The sequence below is a fragment of the Staurois parvus genome, unplaced genomic scaffold, assembly GCF_062004578.1.
Source record: "Staurois parvus isolate SC_StPar_1 unplaced genomic scaffold, SC_StPar_1.0 ptg000691l, whole genome shotgun sequence".
NCBI classification, from domain to species: domain Eukaryota; kingdom Metazoa; phylum Chordata; class Amphibia; order Anura; family Ranidae; genus Staurois; species Staurois parvus.
The window spans coordinates 1,221,108-1,245,330 of NW_028318487.1; the positions used below are offsets into that span (position 1 = coordinate 1,221,108).

At 42.0% G+C, this 24,223-nt stretch overlaps 1 protein-coding gene across 1 annotated transcript; it reads left to right on the top strand.

Moving 5' to 3' along the window:
• The first annotated feature begins 7,006 nt into the window (after window positions 1-7,006).
• Window positions 7,007-23,448, top strand: LOC149446766 (peptidoglycan recognition protein 1-like). The gene is made up of 4 exons (XM_089652713.1): window positions 7,007-7,088; window positions 9,397-9,595; window positions 13,094-13,215; window positions 21,179-23,448. The coding sequence occupies exons 1-4, from the start codon at window positions 7,034-7,036 to the stop codon at window positions 21,355-21,357; spliced, it is 555 nt and encodes a 184-aa protein (XP_089508839.1). The 5' UTR covers window positions 7,007-7,033; the 3' UTR covers window positions 21,358-23,448.
• The last annotated feature ends 775 nt before the right edge of the window (window positions 23,449-24,223 follow it).

Below are 24,223 nucleotides of genomic sequence, written 5' to 3' on the forward strand. Positions count from 1 at the left end.
GAGCCTTCTTTTGGTGGTATTTGATCGCCTGTGCGTTTTTTATTTTTTGCGCTATAAACAAAAAAAGTGACAATTTTGGGGAATAAACCTTTTTGCTATAAAACATCCAGTAAATTTTTTTTTTTTAAATCTAATTTTGGCATAAATTTAGGCCAAAACGTATTCTGCGACATGTTTTTGCTAAAAAAATATCCCAATACATGTAAACTAATTGGTTTATGTGAAAGTTATAGCGTCTACAAATGGCGGTATAGATACTGGAATTTTCTTTTTATACTAGTGATGGCGGCGATCAGCAACTTATAGCGGGACTGCGGCAGACATTCTGACACGGGATGGGGGGGGGGGGACTGACTAGCTGCCACTGACATCCCCAGATCCCCAGTGACAATAATACAGTGATCACTAATAAAAAAGCACTGACACCTGCAGGGGCGGACTGACCATTTGGAGGGCCTGGAGTCAGTAGGGGGCCCCATGAGGTGCCCCTGGTACCTTTTTCATAGGCTTTTTTGAGTTTGGGCAAGGACACAGGGGCCCCTTGATCCCCTCAGGGGCGGACTGACCATTTGGAAACTCGGGCACTGCCCGAGGGCCCGGGGTCAGTGGGGGGCCCCATGAGATGCCCCTGGTACCTTTTTCATAGGCTTTTTTGAGTTTGCGTAAGGACACAGGGGTCCCATCATCCCCTATTGCCCGGGGGCCCCATGAGTTGTCAGTCCGCCCCTGGATCCCCTATTGCCCGGGGGCCCCATGAGTTGTCAGTCCGCCCCTGGACACCTGTACTAATGGCACTGGGCAGGAAGTGGTTAACATCTGGGGAGATCAAACGGTTAACTGTGTGTTTTACTGTGTAAGCTTGCTGCTTTGTATTGGTCTGCTATGCAGAGCAAAACAAAGCAGCATGCTAGTGCTGACAGGCGAGAGATCTGTATTGTTTACATACAGACCTCTCTCCTGTCAGTGTTCTTCAGCGATGGCCGGGTGCCGGCGGAGAATCTCCGGCTGGAACCTGGTGATCGATAGCCGTAGCCGCCGATGGCAGTGTGGGTAGGACGGAGCCTGCATGCCCCCTACCTGGAAATGCAAAATTATGTATATAGCACAAATATTGCTACACGGCGGCACGGAACCAGTTAACTTAAAGGGTTGTATTTATTTACAAAAAATTGCATAGCTGTTTGCCCACGTAAACTCCATGTAAATTTATTCTGAGGGAATGGGGCAAAATCAAATGTTTCCAAGTTATATTCTCTGCAGACTAAACGTTATTTATTGAAAATAAATGTGAATGGGGACAATACTGCATTATGGCCACTAGATGGTACTGAGTATGAAAGAAAATAAGTTTGCTCCTTGACTCCATCTGTTGGACAAAGTGCAACATTTTCCTCACCCAGTTTTTTTTTTTGGCGAATAACATTCCATTTGTCGTGAATAACATTCAATTTGCTCCGTTTGCACAGAATGAATTCACATGCAGTTTCGTTGGACAAATAGTTTTGCAAATTTTTATAAACACAACCCTATGTGTTTTTGTAGCTTTTTCAACAACTAAGGCTGGGTTCAAAATTGTCTATTGTGGTGAACTAGGATAACTGTGAAGCATTGTGGTGCATTGCATTGCCAGAAATAGTGCACATCCATTTTCCTAAATGCTTTGGTGTGTCTCACATGCATTAACACAAGTCACTGCACTGAAGGGCGAACCCAGCTTGAAGGTAAAACTTTTTTTTTTAACCACTAAAAAAAATTATGGGTTTCCCCATCATCAGATTGCTGACAAAAAGCAGGAGAATTGGCCAGTGAAATACAGCAAAAGATTCATCAACAATTAAAGATGATGTATGTGAAAAAAGAATAAATATAGGAATGCGCTAATTAAATAACAAATAAAAATAATAATAAGTGAAAAATATATAAGTAAAAAAATATTCAAATCACATAAAAGTAGATAAACAAAATATATTCTAATAAAAAAAAAATCAAATATTTTCAAATCAAAAAAATATATTCAAATAAAAAAAAATCAAACATATTCAAATAAAAAAAAAATATTCAAATCACATCACAAAAGTCCAAACATCATGCAATAGAAGTAAATGAATACTGAAATATTGTGTTCACACAATAACACCGTGATTCAATGCACCACCAAATGAAATGAATAAACTCACCAGAGCTATATGCTGATCAAATTATAAATCAGCATAAGCGCTATTGCTCTGGGAGCGATGATCTGTGGAGAATATCCAAAGTATGGGAGCAATGTACTGCAGCAAGCCAACCAGGACAGATGAAAAACCCTTCAATCATATGATCATCCTCTCTTCATAGAATGTGGCAAAGCTTAGGGATAAAGAAAGAACAAATTTAAACCAAAAATTTATTAAAACTAGATGTAAACTCACAGAAATGGTGTCTCAGCCGACAGCAGCAATGACAGCCTTCACAAACAAAAGGACGAGCCCCGCTCACCACGGATGAACAGCCAACAGTCTCGGGGAACGTCTTGACGTCACACCCATTAAGCCCTGACCTACGCGTTTCGTCATTCGACGTCCTCATGGAGCGGACACTATGGTTGATTATGTGATTTGAATATTTTTTTACTTATATATTTTTCACTTATATATTATTTTTATTTGTTATTTAATTAGCGCATTCCTATATTTATTCTTTTTTCACATACCTTTTTTGGGTTAGGTTTGCAGCTTGAGTTTGGTTTAATTTGGCGCTTTTCTTATTTTTGAATATTTAAAGATGATGGACTCTTGAGACAACTGGCATTTCTTTTATTGATTTCACTTTAAAGTGTAGGGTATTGAACTTATACTCTATAGATAAAGAACATATACACAAATACAGCAACACTTGGATGAAAAGCAGCAAGGGAACCTTGAACACCAAACTACAGTATATATAGAGGAAATGGCATGCCAATCTGCCCTCAAACAAACAATTTGATATTTTATAGTAAAACTTCTGATTTTGTTACTTCCTCAAATTGTTACTTACTGGAACATGTGCTAAAAAAAGAAAAAAAAAATCGCTCACAGTATTAATGAATCATGCAAATCTATTAACAATGGTTAAAGAAGGAACAATTTGGTTTTTAGCTATAAAGTATAACTTCAATACCTCACACGTTAAAGTGAAAACGATAAAAAAAAAAGGGTGCTAGTCGTCTTAAGAGTCCATCTTTATTTATTATTGATGAAATTGGGACAACAAAAAGATAAAAGGTAGCCAATGTGTTTCAGGGGCCAAAAAGTCAGGCCTTGGATGATTAATGAAAATTTTTACTATAGAACTTGATATCTAAGAGTTCCTGGAATTGTATGTGAAAGAAGGAGCATTACCAGTCATAATGGACTTGTGCTTGGCTAAATAAGCTATCCAACCACACATCCACTTTGGCTAGTAATGGTCCTTTTTTGTAGTAAAAGACTATCCAGGAGGCTTTATACACCAATCATCCATAGGTTTATGACCACCCACCTAATATTAAGTACAGTAGGTTCCCCTTTTTACCTCCTAAACAGCCTTGACCCAACAAGACATAGGCAGCACTAAACCTCTGAAGGTATCTGGCACCAAGCAACCAGTAGCAAATCCTTTAGGTTCAGTAAGTTATCAGGTGGGGCCTCCATGGATCAGATTTGTTTTTCTATCACATCCCACAAATGGTGCATTGGATTGAGATTTGGAGAATTTGGAGGCCATATCAACACCTTGAATTTGTTGCTATGTTCCTCAAACCATTCTTGAATTCATTGGACCAGGCCACCTTTTTCTATTCTCCATGGTCACGTTTTGATGGTCATGTGCCCATTGTAGGCTCTTTTGGCTGTGGACATGGGTCAGGATGGGCACCCTGATTGGTCTGTGGCTATACAGCCCCATTTGCAAAAATCTTCTTTACACTGTGTGTTCTGACACCTTTCTATTAGAACTAGCATTACCTCTTTCAGCTCTTTGAGATACAGCAGCTCTTTTACTAGATCAGGCTACATGGCTCAGCCTTTGCTCCTCACATGCATCAATGAACCTTGGCCACCCATGACCCTGTCACCAGTTCACAGTTTTCCTCCCTTGGACCACTGTCATCAGGGAATATTGTTTCTATGAAGGGGTGTACTTGGCCAGCAACATTGTTTAGGTAGGTGGCACGTGTCAAGTAGCATCGACATGAATGGCAGGACCCAAGGTTTCCTAGCAGAACATTGCCCAAAGCATCACTTTGCCTCCACTGGCTTGCCTTCTTCCCATCCTGCATCCTGGTGACACCTCGTCCCCAGGTCAGCAACGCACATGCACCCGGCCATCCACATGATGTAAAAGAAAACATGATTCCTCAGACCAGGCCACCTTCATTCCATTGCTCCGTGGCCCAGTTCTGATGCTCTCCTTGCCCATTGTAGGCATTTTTGGCTGTTGACAAGGGTCACAGGCCAGCATGGGCACCCTGACTGGTCTATGGTCTGTGATAGCCTTTATATAGCATGTGAGTATATGTGGCAGTCCTTGTCTTTTACCTCCTCTCTGTTCCAGTGCTACAACCTTTGGCAAAGTCTTCAGTGATCAACACCTTTAGGCATGTTGGATGGCTGTGTCTCCTACCACTTCCATCCTTCTATCTCTTTATCACTGCTGTTTTTGACAGTTTTTTGACAGGGGGTCAGAGGATTGAACCATGGCACTCATTGGGGTACACAGGCAACTCAAATGTTAAAACCGTTGAAGGTGTCATCATTATTTACTTAGCAGATAGGCTGAGAGGAAGGAAAGAAGTTCCTTATGGTTATTCCCAGAAATTAAAATTACTTCTGCAATTATGTGTGATGCAGCCCAGCCAGAGAGGGATAAAAAGGGAGGATGAACAGCCATCAGATCATTTCAGGAGAGGTAAGTGTTATTTGCTCCCTCAAACTCAGAACAGCAATGCAGCTTTTCTAGGACAAGAAATGATTGTTATTTATTACAGGTATTACATAGTGGCAAAAATGTATGCAGCACTTTACATACTGTACATTGTTAAAGCAGAATGCTAGCATTAGTAAATAGATAGGAAAGTATGTAATTATTATTATTATTATTATTCAGGATTTATATAGTGCCAACAGCTTGCACAGCGCTTTACAATATAAAGGGAAACACTAAAGGTATTATAAAAAAAAAGAACAAGAGAATTAAGAGGGCCAGACTCATAAGAGCTTACAATCTAATATGTACTTGTTTAAAAAATTTTATTTACATTTCTTCAGTTACTTCCAGTTTTCTTGCCTAGGCCAATGATGTCATACATCTCAGGAGGAGGAGAGGAGGAGATTTTTCAGCTAAGCACCACCTTCCTGCCTGCATGCCCGAGACAAGGGCAGATAGATTCCAGGGAGATAAATGCTACACAAATCATCTGTCCTTATTCAAGATGGCTAGGGCCAGAAATGGTGGTGATGGTGGTGGGGGGTGGGGGGTGGGTTAAAGTGATTTCTCTACAAAATTAGGCATGGAGACATGGATGGATGGGTTATGAGTATTAAAAATGAATTAAATATTGTTTTAGTGGTGCTCAGATACAGTGTAGTTCCTCTTTAAGGAACTGATAATCTTGGGTCCCTAAAATGCACTAGGACCAATTTACCTACCAGCATGTCTTTGGAGTGTGGGAGGAAACTGGAGGACCCAGAAGAATCCTACACAAGCACAGGAAGAACATGAAAACAGTGTCCTGGCTGGTATTTGAATTAGGAACTCTAGTGCTGCAAGGCAGAAGTGATAACCACTTATGAGATCTACCTAAAGATCCATATAGGAGAATCAGAACCTTCTTCTTTATTCTGGTGACTCCTCTAGTGATAACTAAAGATCATCTGTATATAGAGAAATCAGGACTTCCTTCCTCCTGCTGGTGATCCCTCTAGTGATAAAAAGATCTATATAGAGAAATCAGGACCTCCTTCCTCCCGCTGGTGATCCCTCTAGTGATAAAAAGATCTATATAGAGGAATCAGGACCTCCTTCCTCCTGCTGGTGACCCCACTAGTGATATAAAGATCTATATAGAGGAATCAGGACCTCCTTCCTCCTGCCGGTGACCCATCTAGTGACATAAAGATCTATATAGAGAAATCAGGACTTCCTTCCTCCTGCTGGTGACCCCTCTAGTGATATAAAGATCTATATAGAGGAATCAGGACCTCCTTCCTCCTGCTGGTGACCCCACTAGTGATATAAAGATCTATATAGAGGAATCAGGACCTCCTTCCTCTTTCTGGTGACCCCTCTAGTGATATAAAGATCTATATAGAGGAATCGGGACCTCCTTCCTCCTGCTGGTGACCCCACTAGTGATATAAAGATCTATATAGAGGAATCAGGACCTCCTTCCTCTTTCTGGTGACCCCTCTAGTGATATAAAGATCTATATAGAGGAATCGGGACCTCCTTCCTCCCGCTGGTGATCCCTCTAGTGATATAAAGATCTATATATAGAGGAATCAGGACCTCCTTCCTCTTTCTGGTGATCCCTATAGTGACATAAAGATCTATATAGGGGAATCTGGACCTCCTTCCTCCTGCCGGTGACCCCTCTAGTGATATAAAGATCTATATAGAACAGTGGTTCTCACCCTTCCTAATGCCGCGACCCTTTAATACAGTTCCTCATGTTGTGGTGACTCCCAGTCATAAAATTATTTACCCAGTAATTATAATTCATGAAGTGTTGTTTTACCTCCAATACTGCTGCTTTCAACACAGCAGCTGCTTTCTACACAGTAGCTGCTCTTTACACATCGGAAATATGTGTTTTCTGATGGTCTTAGGTGACCCCTGTGAAAGGGTCGTTCGACCCCCAAAGGGGTCATGACCCACAGGTTGAGAACCACTGATATAGAGGGATCAGGACCTCCTTCCTCCTGCTGATGATCCATCTAGTGATATAAAGATCTATGTAGAGGTTTTACAATACAAAGTTTTGAGCATTCTTTTCTTTTGGCAGAAAAATCTGACTTTGTGTCCTGGCATCATCATGATTAGTCTTTTTGTCCTTCTGTCAGTGCTCTGTGCTGCTGTGAATGCTCAAGGTAAGTGCTCAATATTTGTTTTTATTCTTTCACTTTTAGTATGCTGTGTTGTGTTTTCCATACTTGGGCCTTTTACAGCTGTGCTCAAAAGTTTGCATACCTTGGCAAAAATCACAACATTTTGCCATTGATATTGAATATATGACTGATAGTGCCAAAGAACTGTCCTATTTAAGGCTAGTGATCATATGAAGCCATTTATTATCAAATACCGTATTTGCCGGCGTATAAGACGACTGGGCGTATAAGACGACCCCCCTACTTTTCCTGCTAAAATTTAGTGTTTGAGCTATACTCGCCATATAAGACTACCCCTCTTCCAATGCACACCAGTGGCAGGAATAGTGCCCCATCATTGGTATCAGTGGCAGGAATAGTGCCCCATCATTGGTATCAGTGGGAGGAATAGTGCCCCATCATTGGTATCAGTGGCAGGAATAGTGCCCCATCATTGGTATCAGTGGCAGGAATAGTGCCCCATCATTGGGATTAGTGGCAGGAATAGTGCCCCATCATTGGTGTCAGTGGGAGGAATAGTGCCCCATCATTAGTATCAGTGGGGGGAATAGTGCCCCATCATTGGTATCAGTGGGGGGAATAGTGCCCCATCATTGGTGTCAGTGGGAGGAATGGTGTCCCAACATTGGTGTCAGTGGGAGGAATGGTGTCCCATCATTGGTGTCAGTGGGGGGTGGAATAGTGCCCCATCGTTGATGTCAGTGGGGGGGAGGAATAGTGCCCCATCGTTGGTGTCAGTGGGGGGGAGGAATAGTGCCCCATCGTTGGTGTCAGTGGGGGGGAGGAATAGTGCCCCATCGTTGGTGTCAGTGGGAGGAATAGTGCCCCATCGTTGGTGTCAGTGGGAGGAATAGTGCCCCATCATTGGTATCAGTGGGAGGAATAGTGCTCCATCATTGGTATCAGTGACACCAATGATGGGGCACTATTCCTCCCACTGACACTTGCTGACCCTGTTCTCGTATGGTGCTGCTGCAGCCAGCATATGTGGTTGCAGCAGCACCTCTACACTGACCACTTACCTGCTGGTCCTGCACTCGATTTTCGCGGGGCCGCTCGGCTCCACCCCCTCGCCGGTGATTGGCCGCCTGTGTGCCTTTCCTGAGCTACAGTTCTGGCGGCCAATCACTGGTGAGGAGGCGGAGCCGAGCAGCCGCACGAACATCCAGTGGCCGAACTGAAGGCGCAGCCGCGCTTCCTGGACCGGATCGTCGTGGGACCGGAACCAGGTAAGAAACAGCCGCTGCCCACCCCTGTACTTAGTGTCCCTTCCATTGGGGGAAGGGGGGGGCGGCGGCGGCAACGCGCCGCCCCCCTAAAAAGTGTCAGTATGCCGTATACCGGCGTATTAGACGACCCCCTACTTTTGAGAAGATTTTCAAGGGGTAAAAAGTCGTCTTATACGCCGGCAAATACGGTAGTTGTTTGGCTCCTTTTGAAATCCTAATGATAACAGAAATCTCCCAAATGGCCATGATTAAAAGTTTCCATACCCTGGAATGTTTGGCCTTGGTACAGACACACAAGGTGACACACACGGGTTAAAATGGCAATTAAAGGTTAAGTGTCTGTGCATAGTCAATGTGTTAGCTCTCACATGAATGCACTGAGCAGGCATTTATCATTTTCCTTCCACTTCACAATTATGTGCCACTTTGTGTTGGTCTATCACATAAAATCCCAATAAAATACATTTACGTTTTTCGTTGTAACATGACAAAATGGTGGAAAATTTCAAGGGGTATGAATACTTTTTCAAGGCACTGTATAAATACATAAGGGGGATATGATCACCATGTGTAAATATATATGTGGTCCATATAGTAAACTTGGTGTCGAGTTGTTCAGTTAAAAGTCATTCCAAAGAGCAAGGGTACACTGTTTGCACCTGGAGGAAAAGAGGTTTAACCTCTGCTTACAGAAAGGCTTCTTCTCAGTAAGAGCTATAAAAAAAAGTAGAATAGGCTCCCTTAGGAACCAATTCTAGTAAACTCATTAAAAAAAAAATCTGGATGTATTTCCAAAACCACATCATCTAACTGGGTATTAATATTACACTAGAGATTGTTGACCCAGGAGTTTTTTCACCTTCTTCTGGATCAACTGTGGGTAAAGGGTTCTGTTTATGGAGGTTTTCTATTATTGGTTGAATCCAATGGACTTGGGTCTTTTTCCAAAATACTTATGTTATTATATACCGTATATATTTATCAGACAAAAAGGTGACAGATTAGAGAAGTTCATGGTTAAGGTTTGGGTACGCTTTGATTTTTAATATCACTATTCACAGTTTGCCCAACTATAATAAGGAGAGCAGAGTGGGGAGGCAAGACCCCCACATGCAAGAAGTTGTCTACTCCAGTAGAGAATGTCATCATCCACCACACGGAAACACCACCCTGTAACTCTAGAGCTACGTGCAGCAATCAAGCCAAGAACATACAGAATTATCACATGAAAACCAGAGGCTGGTGTGACATTGCATACAAGTGAGGAACAAAGCAGAATTGTAAATGTAACACTGTGCAATACTACTGTAATGTAGATCTTTATTTTGACCATAAGATGGCAGTGTTCAGCCACTCTGTTCATTGTAAGTCCCAATGGAGGAGTGCAGAGCTTGCTGGGACTTGTAGGCTGAAAGCAGAACTTTTCCTACAGTCTAGCTGAGATCAAACTACACAGTTCAGGAGCAATTTCCAAGGGGTAGGAACATATAAAAGAAAAAGCCCAGGAACATGGGGGGAGAGGACTGAGAGACTTTGCTATTGGAAAGACGTTTGTGGGAGCACTGTGTGAAGCAGTATGGACCCAGTCCAGTTCGGCTTGAGCGAGAAAGCCCTAAGTAGCTGTCATAGTAGTCACATGATCAGGAGCACATCCTGCCAAAGACCGGTAGCTGTCTGTGACAGCTCAGTCACTAGGTTGGGAGTATGTAGTGAGCATGCTCCTAGAAACCTTGGCCAACACGGACACATACAGTATGTGCGGCTTGTGGGGTGCCCTCCATGCTGTAGCACATACAGTTAGGTCCATATATATTTGGACACAGGCACAATTTTAGTTTTTTTCAGGTATTTACCAAAACATATTCAAGCTATATTTATATAATGGATATGGGCTGAAAGTGCACACTTTAATTTGAAGGTATGTACATCCAAATTGGAGGAAGGTTTAGGAATTACAGCTCTTAAGAGTACCATCCACCCTTTTTTAAGGGACCAAAAGTAATTGGACAATTGAATATAAGGTGTGCACTTTCATCCCATATCCATTATATACAGTAACTATAGCTTGAATATGTTTTGGTAAATACCTGAAAAAAACTAAAATTGTGCCTTTGTGTTAAATGGTTGGCAAGAGGTTGACCAAATGTTAGCTCCAAGTAGATCAACTGTTGAACTTGGCAAAGTCTGCTGGGTGACCAACATGTCACTTTGCCTTGAATGGCAACTTTAAAGATAATGGGGTTAAATCACTAAAGATTACTGCATGCGATAACATGGTGACTCATTTGCATTAATTATTGCATGCTGTAAAAAAATGTCCAGTTCACAAAAAAAAACAATTTTGTGGTATTTAACGCAAAATTAAAAATGTGCCATTAAATATTGCAAAAAAAAAAAAAACATGCGGTAAGCTATTGAGTCCAATTCACAAACAGAACAGAAAGTAAATAAAGATGTGATATTTATCACCAGGGTTTCGCTGGCGGTATCACATGCAGTATTTTTTCAAATGCGGCTTGGGGATCCCCCCCAATCCATACTGGGCCCTTCGGGTCTGATATAGATATGCCAAAAGTAATGTATTAACCACTTCCAGACCGGACACTTTTACCCCCTTCCTGACCAGGGCAATTTTCAGCTTTCAGCGCTATCACACTTTGAATGACAATTGCGCGGTCATGCAACACTGTACCCAAATGAATTTTTTACCATTTTTTTGATACAGATAAAGCTTTATTTTGGTGGTATTTATTCACCGCTGGGATTTTAATTTTTTTTGCTATGTAAATGAAAATGTCCAAAAATTTAAAAAAAAAAGTGTTTTTTTATACAATTTTGCAAATAAATAATATTTCATCATAAATCTTGCCCAAAATTTATTATGTTATCTTTTTAGTAAAAAAAAAAAAAATCCAAATTAGTTTATATCCAAAAATTATAATTTTTAAACATTTTTTTTACATTTTTATTTTATTTTTTTTTATTTTTTATTTTTTTTACATACTGTCACCCTAGCCAACCATGGTGACACTGTACTACTTGTGGGGGGTAATGAAGATTTTTTTTTTTACACTGATTACTTTTACACCCATATAGGATGTAAAAGCAATCATTTCTCTTTCTCTCTGTCTGCATTCTTGCACTCATTGAGAAGTACTGAGTGAGCTGTGATTGGTCACAGCTTGTCACATGGTACAAGGCTGTTGTGAATAGCCTTGTACCATGTGACCTCTGTGATCATTCACAGATTTCACACGTAGTAAGCAATGATGTCACAAGTGACACCTTGCTTACTACTTTGCATGTGATCACTGATTGGCCAATCAGTGATCACATGATCGGGACCTCGTACAGAGGTCCCGTCCGACGATCAGTGTTTCACTGTGTCTGGAGGACACAGCGGGCACCGGATTTCGGTGCAGCGCGCTCCCAGGGAGCGCGCACAAGCAGGGTGCGGGGAGGCCATTTATAAATGGCCACCCGACCCTGCAGTGCCACCGTCCGGCCGTTTATATGCAACGGCCGGTCGGGAAGTGGTTAGGAAAAAAATAATTTTGGTATGGAGTTCCCCTTAAAATCTATACCGGACCTAATGGTCTAGTAGGGATTTGGGGGAGACCCAGCGCTGTATTTTTTTTTTTTAATTAATTTTGGGGTTCCCCTTAAAATTCATACTAGACCAAAAGGGCCAGGTATGGATTTAGGGGGGACCCCCACGCTGTTTGTTTTTTCATAATTTTTGCATTTAGATGTCATCCATTGTCATCCATTGTTAAGGACGTGATGGCCGGCTCCCCAGCTACTGTGTGATAAATTACCGCATGAAAATATGTGGCAATTACCGCAATATCAATATTTTACAGCACAAGTTATTCACCACAAAATGCTTAGTGAATTGCACATTTGCAAGAGATTTACCGCATGCGTTATTTTACCAATCGTTATTTGCTGTAACTCTTGGTGAATTGACTCCAAAGTGCAGTGGTTTGTCACCTCTTTTATATTTTCTGTCTTTATTTACTGTGGCTGTGACTCAAAAAAAAAATTATATATATCTATATATACATATATATATATATATATTTTAGGTGAATATGAAATATTGCATATGAACATCTGGTAGTCTTATACACAGCCAGTAGGGGATGATTGACAGTGCCAGAACAGGGTCAACTAGCACCCAGGGCAAACATACAAAGTCGCGCCGCCCCCCCCCGATGTATTTGTAGTATTTGTCAGTAGTATTTGTCAGCAAAAATCCCCCCCCCCCCGCAAAAAAAAACACGAGCACTAATCTGCATGCCTACCCCTAAGCATAAATTCCCCCTCCTCCCAGTACAAATCCCCAAGTATCCAGTTTGCAATGTAAGGAACTCTCCTTGTGGTGCCCTACCAGCTCACATGATACCACGGTGCCCAGGGCAGCTGCCCCTGCTGCCCCCCCTTGTATCAGCTCTGATGATTGAGGTTCCATTTCATTGTGATCAAACAGAGTAATCATGGTAAAATTCTTATTGCTACAAAAATGACCGAATTTGCCTTTATCAAGGTACATGTTTCCAACACACATACTGGCCAGCCAGCAAACAAATTAAGTACTGTGGGTAGCATAAATATTTTGGGGTGCGGGTGACAGTTGCAGCCAACATGACTAGCATTCAAAATTCTGTCCCACATTATCTCAAGGGGTTGGAGGCTGTTTTGTATGCATAGCATAGTATTCTGATAAACGGTCATCCTTCAATGTTTTCTTCACAGCTTTCTCATTGGAGAGGATGGAGCTGTGTATGAAGGTCGCGGTTGGACAATTCAAGGAGGTCATGCCAAGGAGGTCTATAACCCTATCTCCATTGGGATCAGCTTCATAGGAACCTTTACTAGTAAGTGACGGGGCACAGAATTCACAAAGGATAAAACTAGGGGCTAAGTATATACAGGGTTCAGCTCTGAAGAGGCCACTGAAACTTGACAGGTTCTCCTAAGGTAGTATAGAGACTACCAATCAGAGACACAGTATTGCACACCGACAACACAAGCTCAGTCTAAGGCAGATTTTTTCAACCAGGGTGCCTTGAAGTTTCTTCAGGGGTGCCTTGACAAAATGCCTAAACATTGCTCAAAAATTGTATACAAGCCAGCAGGTGGATCAAGCCTGCCTTTTAGTTACACAAAGTCATAGGTTTTCATTGTGCACCATATGACCTTCTAGCTGCCGACATTTTAACAACCAATGATGCCATCAGTTGATATGGAGGATGTTAGTCGCCTACACGGCATCCTTGTTTGACCCTCCCCTGCCCCTCTCTTTCAGTAATGGGGTCAAATTAGCTAAGTGATAGAGTGAAACTGAGGGAGAAGAGAAACATTGGAATACTAGTCAGTGAGCAGTGTACTAGTATGTGCTTTGGGAGAAAAAAATGACCTCTAACGTTGGGTATCCTACATATGTGGGTGTTGCTGCATTAGGCAAAACTATTAGAATAGTTTTTTTTAACATTTCAGAATAGGGTGCCTTGAGAATCTCCATAATTTTAAAGGGTGCCTCAAGATTGTTCTTAATTTTAACGGGTGCCTTGACTGAAAAGAGGTTGAGAAACATTGATCTAAGGGTTGTCTTTTTGTGAATTCATTACAGGGATCTTGAACTTTAGAGGGATCGGAGTAAAGAATACTCCAAAAATGATATCAGGAATCAATAGGACAGATTTCTTATCATAAATGCTTATGGTAGTAGGCACACAGAGCTTACTCACAATGTCCCACGAGCTTTCTGCCACCCAGTGCCCACATAACACCCTTCTATGAGGGAGACAAAAGATCCTTCTCCAGACCAGGACTTCAGAACAGTGCACTGAAGCAAAAAAAAAAAAAAAAACTTTAGCAATCTTCTTAGCAGAATCTTCTACAGACTTCTTAGCCCAAATGGTTTTAGTAATAGGCACACAGGGCTTACTGACAATGTCCCAGGACATTTCTGCCACCCAACTTCCACATGACACTCTTCTGTGAGGGAGACAAAAGATCCTTCTCCAGACCAGGACTTCAGAACAGTGCCCTGAAGCAAAAGAAAAGAAACCCTTTAGCAATCTTCTTAGCAGAATCTTCTACAGACTTCTTAGCCCAAATGTGTATAGTAATAGGCACACAGGGCTTACTCATGATGTCCCAGGAGATTTCTTCCACATGATACCCTTCTGTGAGGGAGACAAAAGATCCTTCTCCAGGCCAGGACTTCAGAACAGTGCCCTGAAGGAATAAAATAAACCTTTTAGCAATCTTCTACAGGTCCTAAGCCCAGCACTTACTGAGGCCCAAACTGCAACTCTTGACTCCCAGGGGCAGCAGCCCCAGGAGAAGAGGAACCCTCCTAGCCAAGGAAGAACACCCTGCTCAGGCCTCTCAAACATTTATCATCTCCTTTCCACATTCTGGACACACCCTTTCAGGGATTGATTGAAGTATAATAAATATTCATAACTGAGTGATTGACTCTCCCTGCTCTTTTTTCTGGAAGCTTCTCCCAGAAATAGGTAGAAGTAATCAGTCACCCAGCTTAGGAAACCCAAGCCAAAAACCAAATTTAGCCTAACAGGAGCAGGACTCTACATACAGTATAATAAATAGACAGATTGCAGTCTCTATGACAGGTATTTCTCCTTTTTTCTCAGTTTATTAACCACTGCACCTCCGGAAGGTTTTACCTCCTTCATGACCAGAGTAATTTTTTTTGCTATTCAGCACTGTGCTACTTTAACTGGCAATTGTGTGGTCATGCAACGCTGTACCCAAATGAAATAGTTCTTTTTTTTTACAAAAATACAGCTTTCTTTTGGTGGTATTTGATCACCACTGGGTTTTTTAGTTTTTGTTATATACCTGTAAATGAAAAAAAGACAGAAAACTAAAGAAAAATACAATTATATTTTCACATTTCTGTTCTAAAACATATCCAGTAATTAAAAAAAAAATCTAATTTCTTCATAAATTTAGACCAAAATGTGTTCTGCTACATGTCTTTGGTAAGAAAAAAATCCCAATAAGCGTATATTAATTTATATATTTATATATTAATATTTGATTTGGTTTGTGCCAAAGTTATAGTGTCTGCTAAACAATGGGATATATATATATATATATATATATTCGAATTTACGCAGCTATAGAAGCTGTACTGTAATGACGGTGATCAGTTACTTATTGTGTGACTGTGATAGGGTGGCGGGCAATCTGGAGCTAGCAGACACTATATGGGAGGGTCACTGACACTGATGCCGCTAGTGACACTAATACAGTGATCAGTGATAATGTTGTACACTGACACTGTACTGACACTGGCTTGGAAGGGGTTAACATCTAGGTGCAATCAAGGGGTTAACTGTATGCCTAATAATGTGCAATGTGTGTAATATGTGCTGCTTTTACTTTACTATCTGGCTCCCTGCACAGCTCAGCGATGCAGTGAGCATGGAAGGGGCAGAGCACAGAGCTGGTGACTGACTGTCCAGGCTCTCTGCTAAGAGCGGAGGGGAGAACTGAGCATTCAGCGGTGTTTGATCGCTCAGTTCTCAGTGCAGAGCTGGTGGGGGACAGATGCAGCAACGGATCGATGCTGTTTTCACCTAGGTGAGTATATATTTTTTTTATTTTGGGAAACCCATACTTCTCTTTTGAACTTTATGGGGTCAATTCACAGGTTATCGCTTAAGATATGAAAGAAATGTGACTCATTTTTTTGGAGATATCATGAGATAATAAAAGAGACAATTCATCAAAGTAAAATATCGAATGTGAGACATCTTGAGATATCATGAGATAAATCATTAAAGTGTTACTAAACCCACTCCCCCTGCACTCACTATATCCGCTCTCCCTGGACCCTGCACTCACTATATCTGCTTTCCTGGACCCTGCACTCACTATATCCGCTCTCCGCGGACCCTGCATTAACTATATCCGGTCTCCCTGGACCCCGCATTCACTATATCTGGTCTCCCCGGACCCTGCATTCACTATATCCGCTCTCCCCGGACCCTGCATTCACTATATCCGCTCTCCCCGGACCCTGCATTCACTATATCTGGTCTCCCCGGACCCTGCATTCACTATATCTGGTCTCCATGGACCCTGCATTCACTATATCCGCTGTCCCTGGACCCTGCATTCACTATATCCAGTCTCCCCGGACCCTGCATTCACTATATCCGGTCTCCCTGGACCCTGCATTCACTATATCCGCTCTCCCCGGACCCTGCATTCACTATATCCACTCTCTCCGGACTCTGCATTCACTATATCTGGTCTCCCCGGACCCTGCATTTACTATATCTGGCCTCCCAGGTCCCTGCATTCACTATATCCGATCTCCCCGGACCCTGCATTCACTATATCTGCTCTCCCACAGTACACAGAACATGGAAATGCAATTATTTTAGTACACAAACTGCTAAATACCTTTTCTCATCAGCAGCATAAAGTAGTCTCGTGACTTCTATCAGTGTCTGGCTGAGCACTGGTTATTCTTTTAGGAGGAGTTTTCATTCTGCTCTGACTGTCCTATGAGGCTGCATAAGCCCTGACCCTCTGTTTTGACAGCGCTGATTGGTTCTGTGCTGGTCACATGCAACCTCCGAAAGAAAAAAAGAACTCTAGCAAAACACTAAACTGAGCATGTGCAGAGTGACTCCTAGAGCTCTGTACTATCAGCAGATGGATTGAGGATAGTAGAAGAAGAGGAGGATCAGAGAAGACAGGAACAAACAACCTTTTTACACAATGGATTAACTCCTTAGGTTCCACAGTGAGTATAACAAGCATATTGCCGTGCCCTAAATGTGAGATATGAATACTTCCAGAAATAATGAACCTTCCAAGTCAACTTATTACAACTTCAAAATAAATCAATAATAGAATGTGAAAAAAAAAGTGAAAAAATATCATAATATAAGTAATTTAAATAATAAAAATGAATAGTGTCCAAAAAAAGTCTATATAAATTTGATTAAAGTTGATTAGTCAAACAAGATTGCAGATGGATTCTTGCTGGAATATAGATACTTGTATGCGCTCACCTTCCATTAAGCCAGTGTTTCTCATCTCCAGTCCTCATGGACCCCCAACAGGTCATGTTTTCAGGATTTCCCTCAGATGAAACAGCTGTGGTAATTACTAAGGCAGTGAAACTGATCACATCACCTGTGCAAAATAATGGAAATCCTGAAAACATGACCTGTTGGGGGTCCATGAGGACTGGAGATGAGAAACACTGCATTAAGCCCACTGCTGGGCTAACACAGCTTTATGGTGTTTATCCTTGATGGATATCTTTAGAGACTCCCTTGGATACTCCTGATGGTTGATAATGGATGATTGTGGGTCTGTGGGTTAGCTTTTTCTCATGTCAATAAAAAGTGCTCCATCTCCTTGTATAAGGCACCTTGTACCTCGTTGGTATAGTGGGGAAAAAAACGTACATGGTGCCTTATTGTTTTTTAAAAGAACAATTTTATTCACAACTTCTTCTTATGCACTCACAAGTATTCAGTATAAAAAGCGCTGAGTTAAAATCACATCCCCCGGACGAAGCCACGTGTCCCTGTGGCGCAACGTGTTGGGGAGGGGCTTTGACGTCACCACAGCAACCCCACTTCACGACGAGTATAAGTCAGGATTTCCATTATTTTGCACAGGTGATGTGATCAGTTTCACGTGATATTTTTTCACGTTTTTTGTTTTTTTTCACATTCTATTATTGATTTATTTTGAAGTTGTAATAAGTTGACTTGGAAGGTTCATTATTTCTGGAAGTATTTATATCTCACATTTAGGGCGCTGCAAAAGGCAATCAATTTATTGTACATTACTACAAAACACATTTATATGAGGAAGTGAATAGATGCCTGCTGACCTATATATTTAATTATTATCTCATACCTCAGTGGCTCGCAATTACCGTATTTTTCGCTCCATAAGACACAGTTGACCATAAGACGCACCTAGGTTTTAGAGGCAGAAAACAGGAAAAAAAATATTCTGAACCAATGGACTGCAGACACAGTACAGGAGATGACCAAAGACTGCGGTCATAGTACAGGAGATGACCAGAGACTGCGGACATAGTACAGGAGATGACCAGAGACTGCGGACATAGTACAGGAGATGACCAGAGACTGCGGACATAGTACAGGAGATGACCAGAGACTGCGGACATAGTACAGGAGATGACCAGAGACTGCAGACATAGTACAGGAGATGACCAGAGACTGCGGACACAGTACAGGAGATGACCAGAGACTGCGGACATAGTACAGGGGATGACCAGAGACTGCGGACATAGTACAAGAGATGATCAGAGACTGCAGACACGGTACAGGAGATGACCAGAGACTGCAGACATAGTACAGGAGGTGACCAGAGACTGCAGACATAGTACAGGAGATGACCAGAGACTGCGGACAGTACAGGAGATGACCAAAGACTGTGGACATAGTACAGGAGATGACTAGAGACTGCAGACATAGTACAGGAGATGACCAGAGACTGCGGACAGTACAGGGATGACCAGAGACTGCGGGCAGTACAGGAGATAACTGCTGACCTTTGGGGAGGGGGGGGAGCAGGTACCTGAATTTGACAGGTAACCGCTCTTACGTCCGCGGAGTTGTTCTTTGGTTAGCGTCCGCTCTGCAGCGGGACCTTACCTGTTCCTCTATCCAGCTGCGCGCTGTCTTACCGGCTTCTGTAGTGTCGGCACTCGGCTTGACAGCCGGGTGCCCAGTGCGCATGAGCGAGAAGCGCTGTGCTTTGTGATTGGTCCGTTGGCTTCTGGGACCTGTCATGTGTCCCAGGTGCCGCCTTACCATTCACAAAGCACACCGCTTCTTGCGCATGCGCACTTGGCACCCGGCTGTCAAGCCGAGTGCCGACACTACAGAAGCTGGTAAGACAGCGCGCAGCTGGATAGAGGAACAGCTAAGGTCCCGCTGCAGAGCTGAGCGGCCGGCCCGGTATTCTGACACGGCGGCGGTGGAAATACCGGACCGGCCGCTCCATATTCGCTCTATAAGACACACTGACATTTTCCCCCCTTTTTTGGGGGGAAAAAAGTGCGTCTTATGGAGCGAAAAATACGGTAATTATAATATATATTATGAGTATAACAAGCGTGCTTTACTGCATCTACAGACTGATTTTACTGTCGTGGATTTAGTAGCACTTATAAGTCAATTTACTAAAAAACACACACATTCAATATCACCTGGTGTTTTCTAGCCTTAGAAATGTACAAAATAACAATTAGAGGAACTCTGCACTGGCCAGGAATTGAAAAGTATACAATGCCTCAGTGTGAAAATGTTCTCCTGTAATGAATTGTTACATTTTATCAGAGGGAGATCATTTTGTGAATGAAAGCACACTAGAATGTTTCCATATTTTCACATTTCTGTGTGCCTCCTAATGCAATGTTAGCCTGCAAAAAAATAAAATTGCCTAAAATAAAAATGCCAAAAATAATGCAAAATTTAAATGTTAAATATCACAAAACAGAAATATTTAAATCATTCTGTAAATAACGCATTTTTATAGTGTTTTGATTACTTTTTAGATAAATACCGCATGAGTTATTTTAACTCAAAATTCATGCAGTATGGAATTAGTGAATGGACCCCTATGAGAGGCTGATGGTTGCTGCTAGTGGACGAGGATGGATAGTTCACCGAGCAATACTAAAGTTTAGGGCAGTATGCACTCCGGGATGAATACCCAGAACACAAGCAGGACAGGAGCACTGCCGATGCGGGTGGTTGTTTCTAAATGTACCCCTGCATCCATTGCCTGTGCACGCTCCCTGGGAGCGCGCGGCACCACGATCCGGTGCCCACTGTGTCTGGAGGACACAGCAGAACACAGATCACTGTACGGGACCTCTGTGTGAGGTCCCGATTCATGTGATCCCTGATTGGCCAATCAGTGATTACATGAATAGCATTAAACAAAATGTTATTTCCTGACATCATTGCTTACTACATGTGAAATCTGTGAATGATCACAGAGGTCACATGGTACAGGGCTATTCACAACAGCCTTGTGCCATGTGACAAGCTGTGACCAATCACAACTCACACAGTATTTCTCAATGGCTACAGGAATGCAGCTAGAGAGAAGGAGAAATGATTGCTTTTACAGGCTTTATGGGTCAGTGTAAAAAAAGAAAAAAAAAATCTTCATCACCCCCCACAAGTAGTACAATGTCACTATGGTGACACTGTACTGCTAGGATGATAGTATGTTAAAAAAAAAAAACATAATTAATAATATAAAAAAATAAAATAAAAATGTAAAAAATAATTTAGAAACATTATAATTTTTGGTTATAAACTAATGTGGGTTATTATTTTTTTACTAAAAAGATAGGTGAATAAATTTTGGCCAAGATTTATGAAGAAAGACTATTTATTTGCAACATTTTTTAAGAAAAACACTTTTTCAAAAATGATGGACTTTCTCATTTATATAGAAAAAAAATAAAAATCCCAGTGGTGAATAAATGCCACCAAAATAAAGTTTTATCGGTCTCAAAAAAATGCTAAAAAAGTCATATGGGTAGAGTGTTGCATGACCGTGCAATTGTCATTCAAAGTGTGATAGCACTGAAAGCTGAAAATTGGCCTGGACTGGAAGGGGGTGAAAGTGTCCAGACTTGACGTGGTTAAAGAAAGCCTTTTGCATTCAAACACATGTTTTGGACTACAGACCACGCTAAATTTTCTTCATGTTTTTGCTTCTACCCCAAAAATGATCCATTCATTTTAACCAATGATCACTTTCTTTGTCTACTCTATACAGGGCGCACTCCCAACACTGCAGCTCTGAATGCAGCCAAACAACTCATTGCTTGTGGGGTGGCCAGAAACGTCATCAAAAGCAACTATGTCTTGAAGGGACACCGAAACGTGATGAGCACAAGCTGTCCCGGAGATAGGCTCTATAACGTAATTAAAGGATGGCCTCGCTTTAAAGCTTGAAGGGCATCAACATGTTTGCTGATTCAAAGATCTCTAACATAGCTGCTACAAAATCCTTTAATATGGCCTCAATCTAAAGCTCTTCAGTAAAGATGAGATCAGGTTTGGTCTGAACTTGGGCTTGAACCGAACCCAGACAAAAGCTGTCACTCCTGCCTACTGCTGTCCAATCAACTGCGGCCAGGTCATTTCCGACCCTGCAGCTGCACATACACAAAGGGTCAGGGATGCTCATGAGATCATGGACCTAATAGGGCCACAATGTCATTGACTTAATGTGGCCAGGTAGCCCTATTAGGTCAATAATGTCACAAGCATCCCCACCCCTTTGAGTACACGCAACTCTGGGGCAGGGAAAGTCCTTGCTGCAATTGATTGGATGGCAGTGTGTGTGAGTGACAACTTCCTTTCTGGTTCATGAGATCATGGACCTAATAGGGCCACAATGTCATTGACTAAATGTGGCCAGGTGGCCCTATTAGGTAAAAAATGTCACAAGCATCCTCACCCCTTTGAGTACACGCAACTCTGGGGCAGGGAAAGTCCTTGCTGCAGTTGATTGAATGGCAGTGTGTGGGAGTGACAGCTTCCTTTTTGGTTCATGAGATCATGGACCTAATAGGGCCACAATGTCATTGACTTAATGTGGCCAGGTGGCCCTATTAGGTCAATAATGTCACAAGCATCCCCACCCCTTTGAGTACACGCAACTCTGGGGCAGGGAAAGTCCTTGCTGCAGTTGATTGGATGGCAGTGTGTGTGAGTGACAACTTCCTTTCTGGTTCATGAGATCATGGACCTAATAGGGCCACAATGTCATTGACTTAATGTGGCCAGGTGGCCCTATTAGGTCAATAATGTCACTAACATCCCACCCCTTTGAGTACACGCAACTCCGGGGCAGGGAAAGTTCTTGCTGCAGTTGATTGGACGGCAGTGGGTGGGAGTGACAACTTCCTTTCTGGTTCATGAGATCATGGACCTAATAGGGCCACAATGTCATTGACTAAATGTGGCCAGGTGGCCCTATTAGGTCAATAATGTCACAAGCATCCTCACCCCTTTGAGTACACGCAACTCTGGGGCAGGGAAAGTCCTTGCTGCAGTTGATTGAATGGCAGTGTGTGGGAGTGACAGCTTCCTTTCCGGTTCATGAGATCATGGACCTAATAGGGCCAAAATGTCATTGACTTAATGTGGCCCTATTAGGTAAAAAATGTCACAAGCATCCCCACTCCTTTGAGTACACACAACTCTGGGGCAGGGAAAGTCCTTGCTGCAGTTGAATGGATGGCAGTGGGTGGGAGTGACAACTTCCTTTCTGGTTCATGAGATCATGGACCTAATAGGGCCACAATGTCATTGACTAAATGTGGCCAGGTGGCCCTATTAGGTCAATAATGTCACAAGCATCCTTACCCCTTTGAGTACACGCAACTCTGGGGCAGGGAAAGTCCTTGTTGCAGTTGATTGGATGGCAGTGGGTGGGAGTGACAGCTTCCTTTTTGGTTCATGAGATCATGGACCTAATAGGGCCACAATGTCATTGACTTAATGTGGCCAGGTGGCCCTATTAGGTCAATAATGTCACTAACATCCCCACCCCTTTGAGTACACGCAACTCTGGGGCAGGGAAAGTCCTTGCTGCAGTTGATTGGACGGCAGTGGGTGGGAGTGACAACTTCCTTTTTGGTTCAGCTCAAACCCAAGTTTGGACCAATCCCAAGCTCATCCTTACTCTTCAGTAGTATATGAAGTCAATGAAAATTTTACCAATGATACCTGCATGTGCTTTCTGCTTTTACAAATCTATCTAAACCCAAAACATTTTTTTAGTTTTGGATCCCATAGTTTGTAATGTTGGATTTTTATCAGTAAATACAAAGCATCCCCTGATTAGCCGACTGGAAGAGGTGGGCAGGTGACATCAGAATTTCCACCTCGGAGAAACAAGGGATGCCTTGTATTCACTGATAAAAATACAAAGATCAATGGCGGAGATGCCACACGACCAACTCTGTATCAGGGGGTAGAGGGAAAGTCTATCATACTGCTTCAACACAGCAATGTTTACTGCACAAGCTACAATAGTATATTGTTGTGGGCTTTTGGAATCATGTCAAAAATATGACTTTTATCAAGATATAATGTTATATAGCAAACAGCTCAGCAGAACCGGATGTTAAGAGTTAATTTTGTCTTGGTTAAACCTTCAAGAATTCTAGTTAAAGAACTGAAGAGAACAGGGAATTAAGACTTTTCCAAGACAATGGGATTGTTTAAACTGTCAACAAGGACTATTTGTATATGGAAGTGAGAAGAATGCATCTACAGAAAGTCAAACACATAGGACTCTGACTTGTAAACATTTCAACAATAATGAGACGGGAACTCAACTGTTTGGAAGCTTAACCAAAACCTGTAGAGTGTGATGAACCAACAAACCTCTGAAACTATTACTATCTACTATTGTTCACCAAGGGTGAAAGCATTAACAATTGTTTACCATGAGTCCGATACAAGGGCTAGGCAAACAGAGATTTTTTCCCTACACAGAGGAAATGTTGATGCTGAAACCAAGGGGTGAAATTCAGGACATTTAAGTTTAAAAGTTCACTGTATATCATTACAAAAATGTACTACAAAAACAGATTATAAATAAGATGTCATAGACTTTAAACACCACTAAATACTCAGCAATGGGAACTATATATCACTAACTTGAGTATTGAGATGATGGGAAGTAAGATGTATTATAAACTAGCATTAGTTACCTGTCTTATCAGGAAACAAACAGGATGATACTTCAAGGAGGAATAACCGAATATACACCTATATTCCATGGTCCCTATTTAGAATATCATAG

Bases quoted from the DNA above. Each gene is read 5' to 3' on its own strand.
- LOC149446766 (XM_089652713.1), top strand. From the start codon at position 7,034: ATGATTAGTCTTTTTGTCCTTCTGTCAGTGCTCTGTGCTGCTGTGAAT. The intron at 9,596-13,093 runs GTGAGGAACAAA...TTTTCTTCACAG, and splicing joins TGGTGTGACATTGCATACAA to CTTTCTCATTGGAGAGGATG. The intron at 13,216-21,178 runs GTAAGTGACGGG...TACTCTATACAG, and splicing joins CTTCATAGGAACCTTTACTA to GGCGCACTCCCAACACTGCA.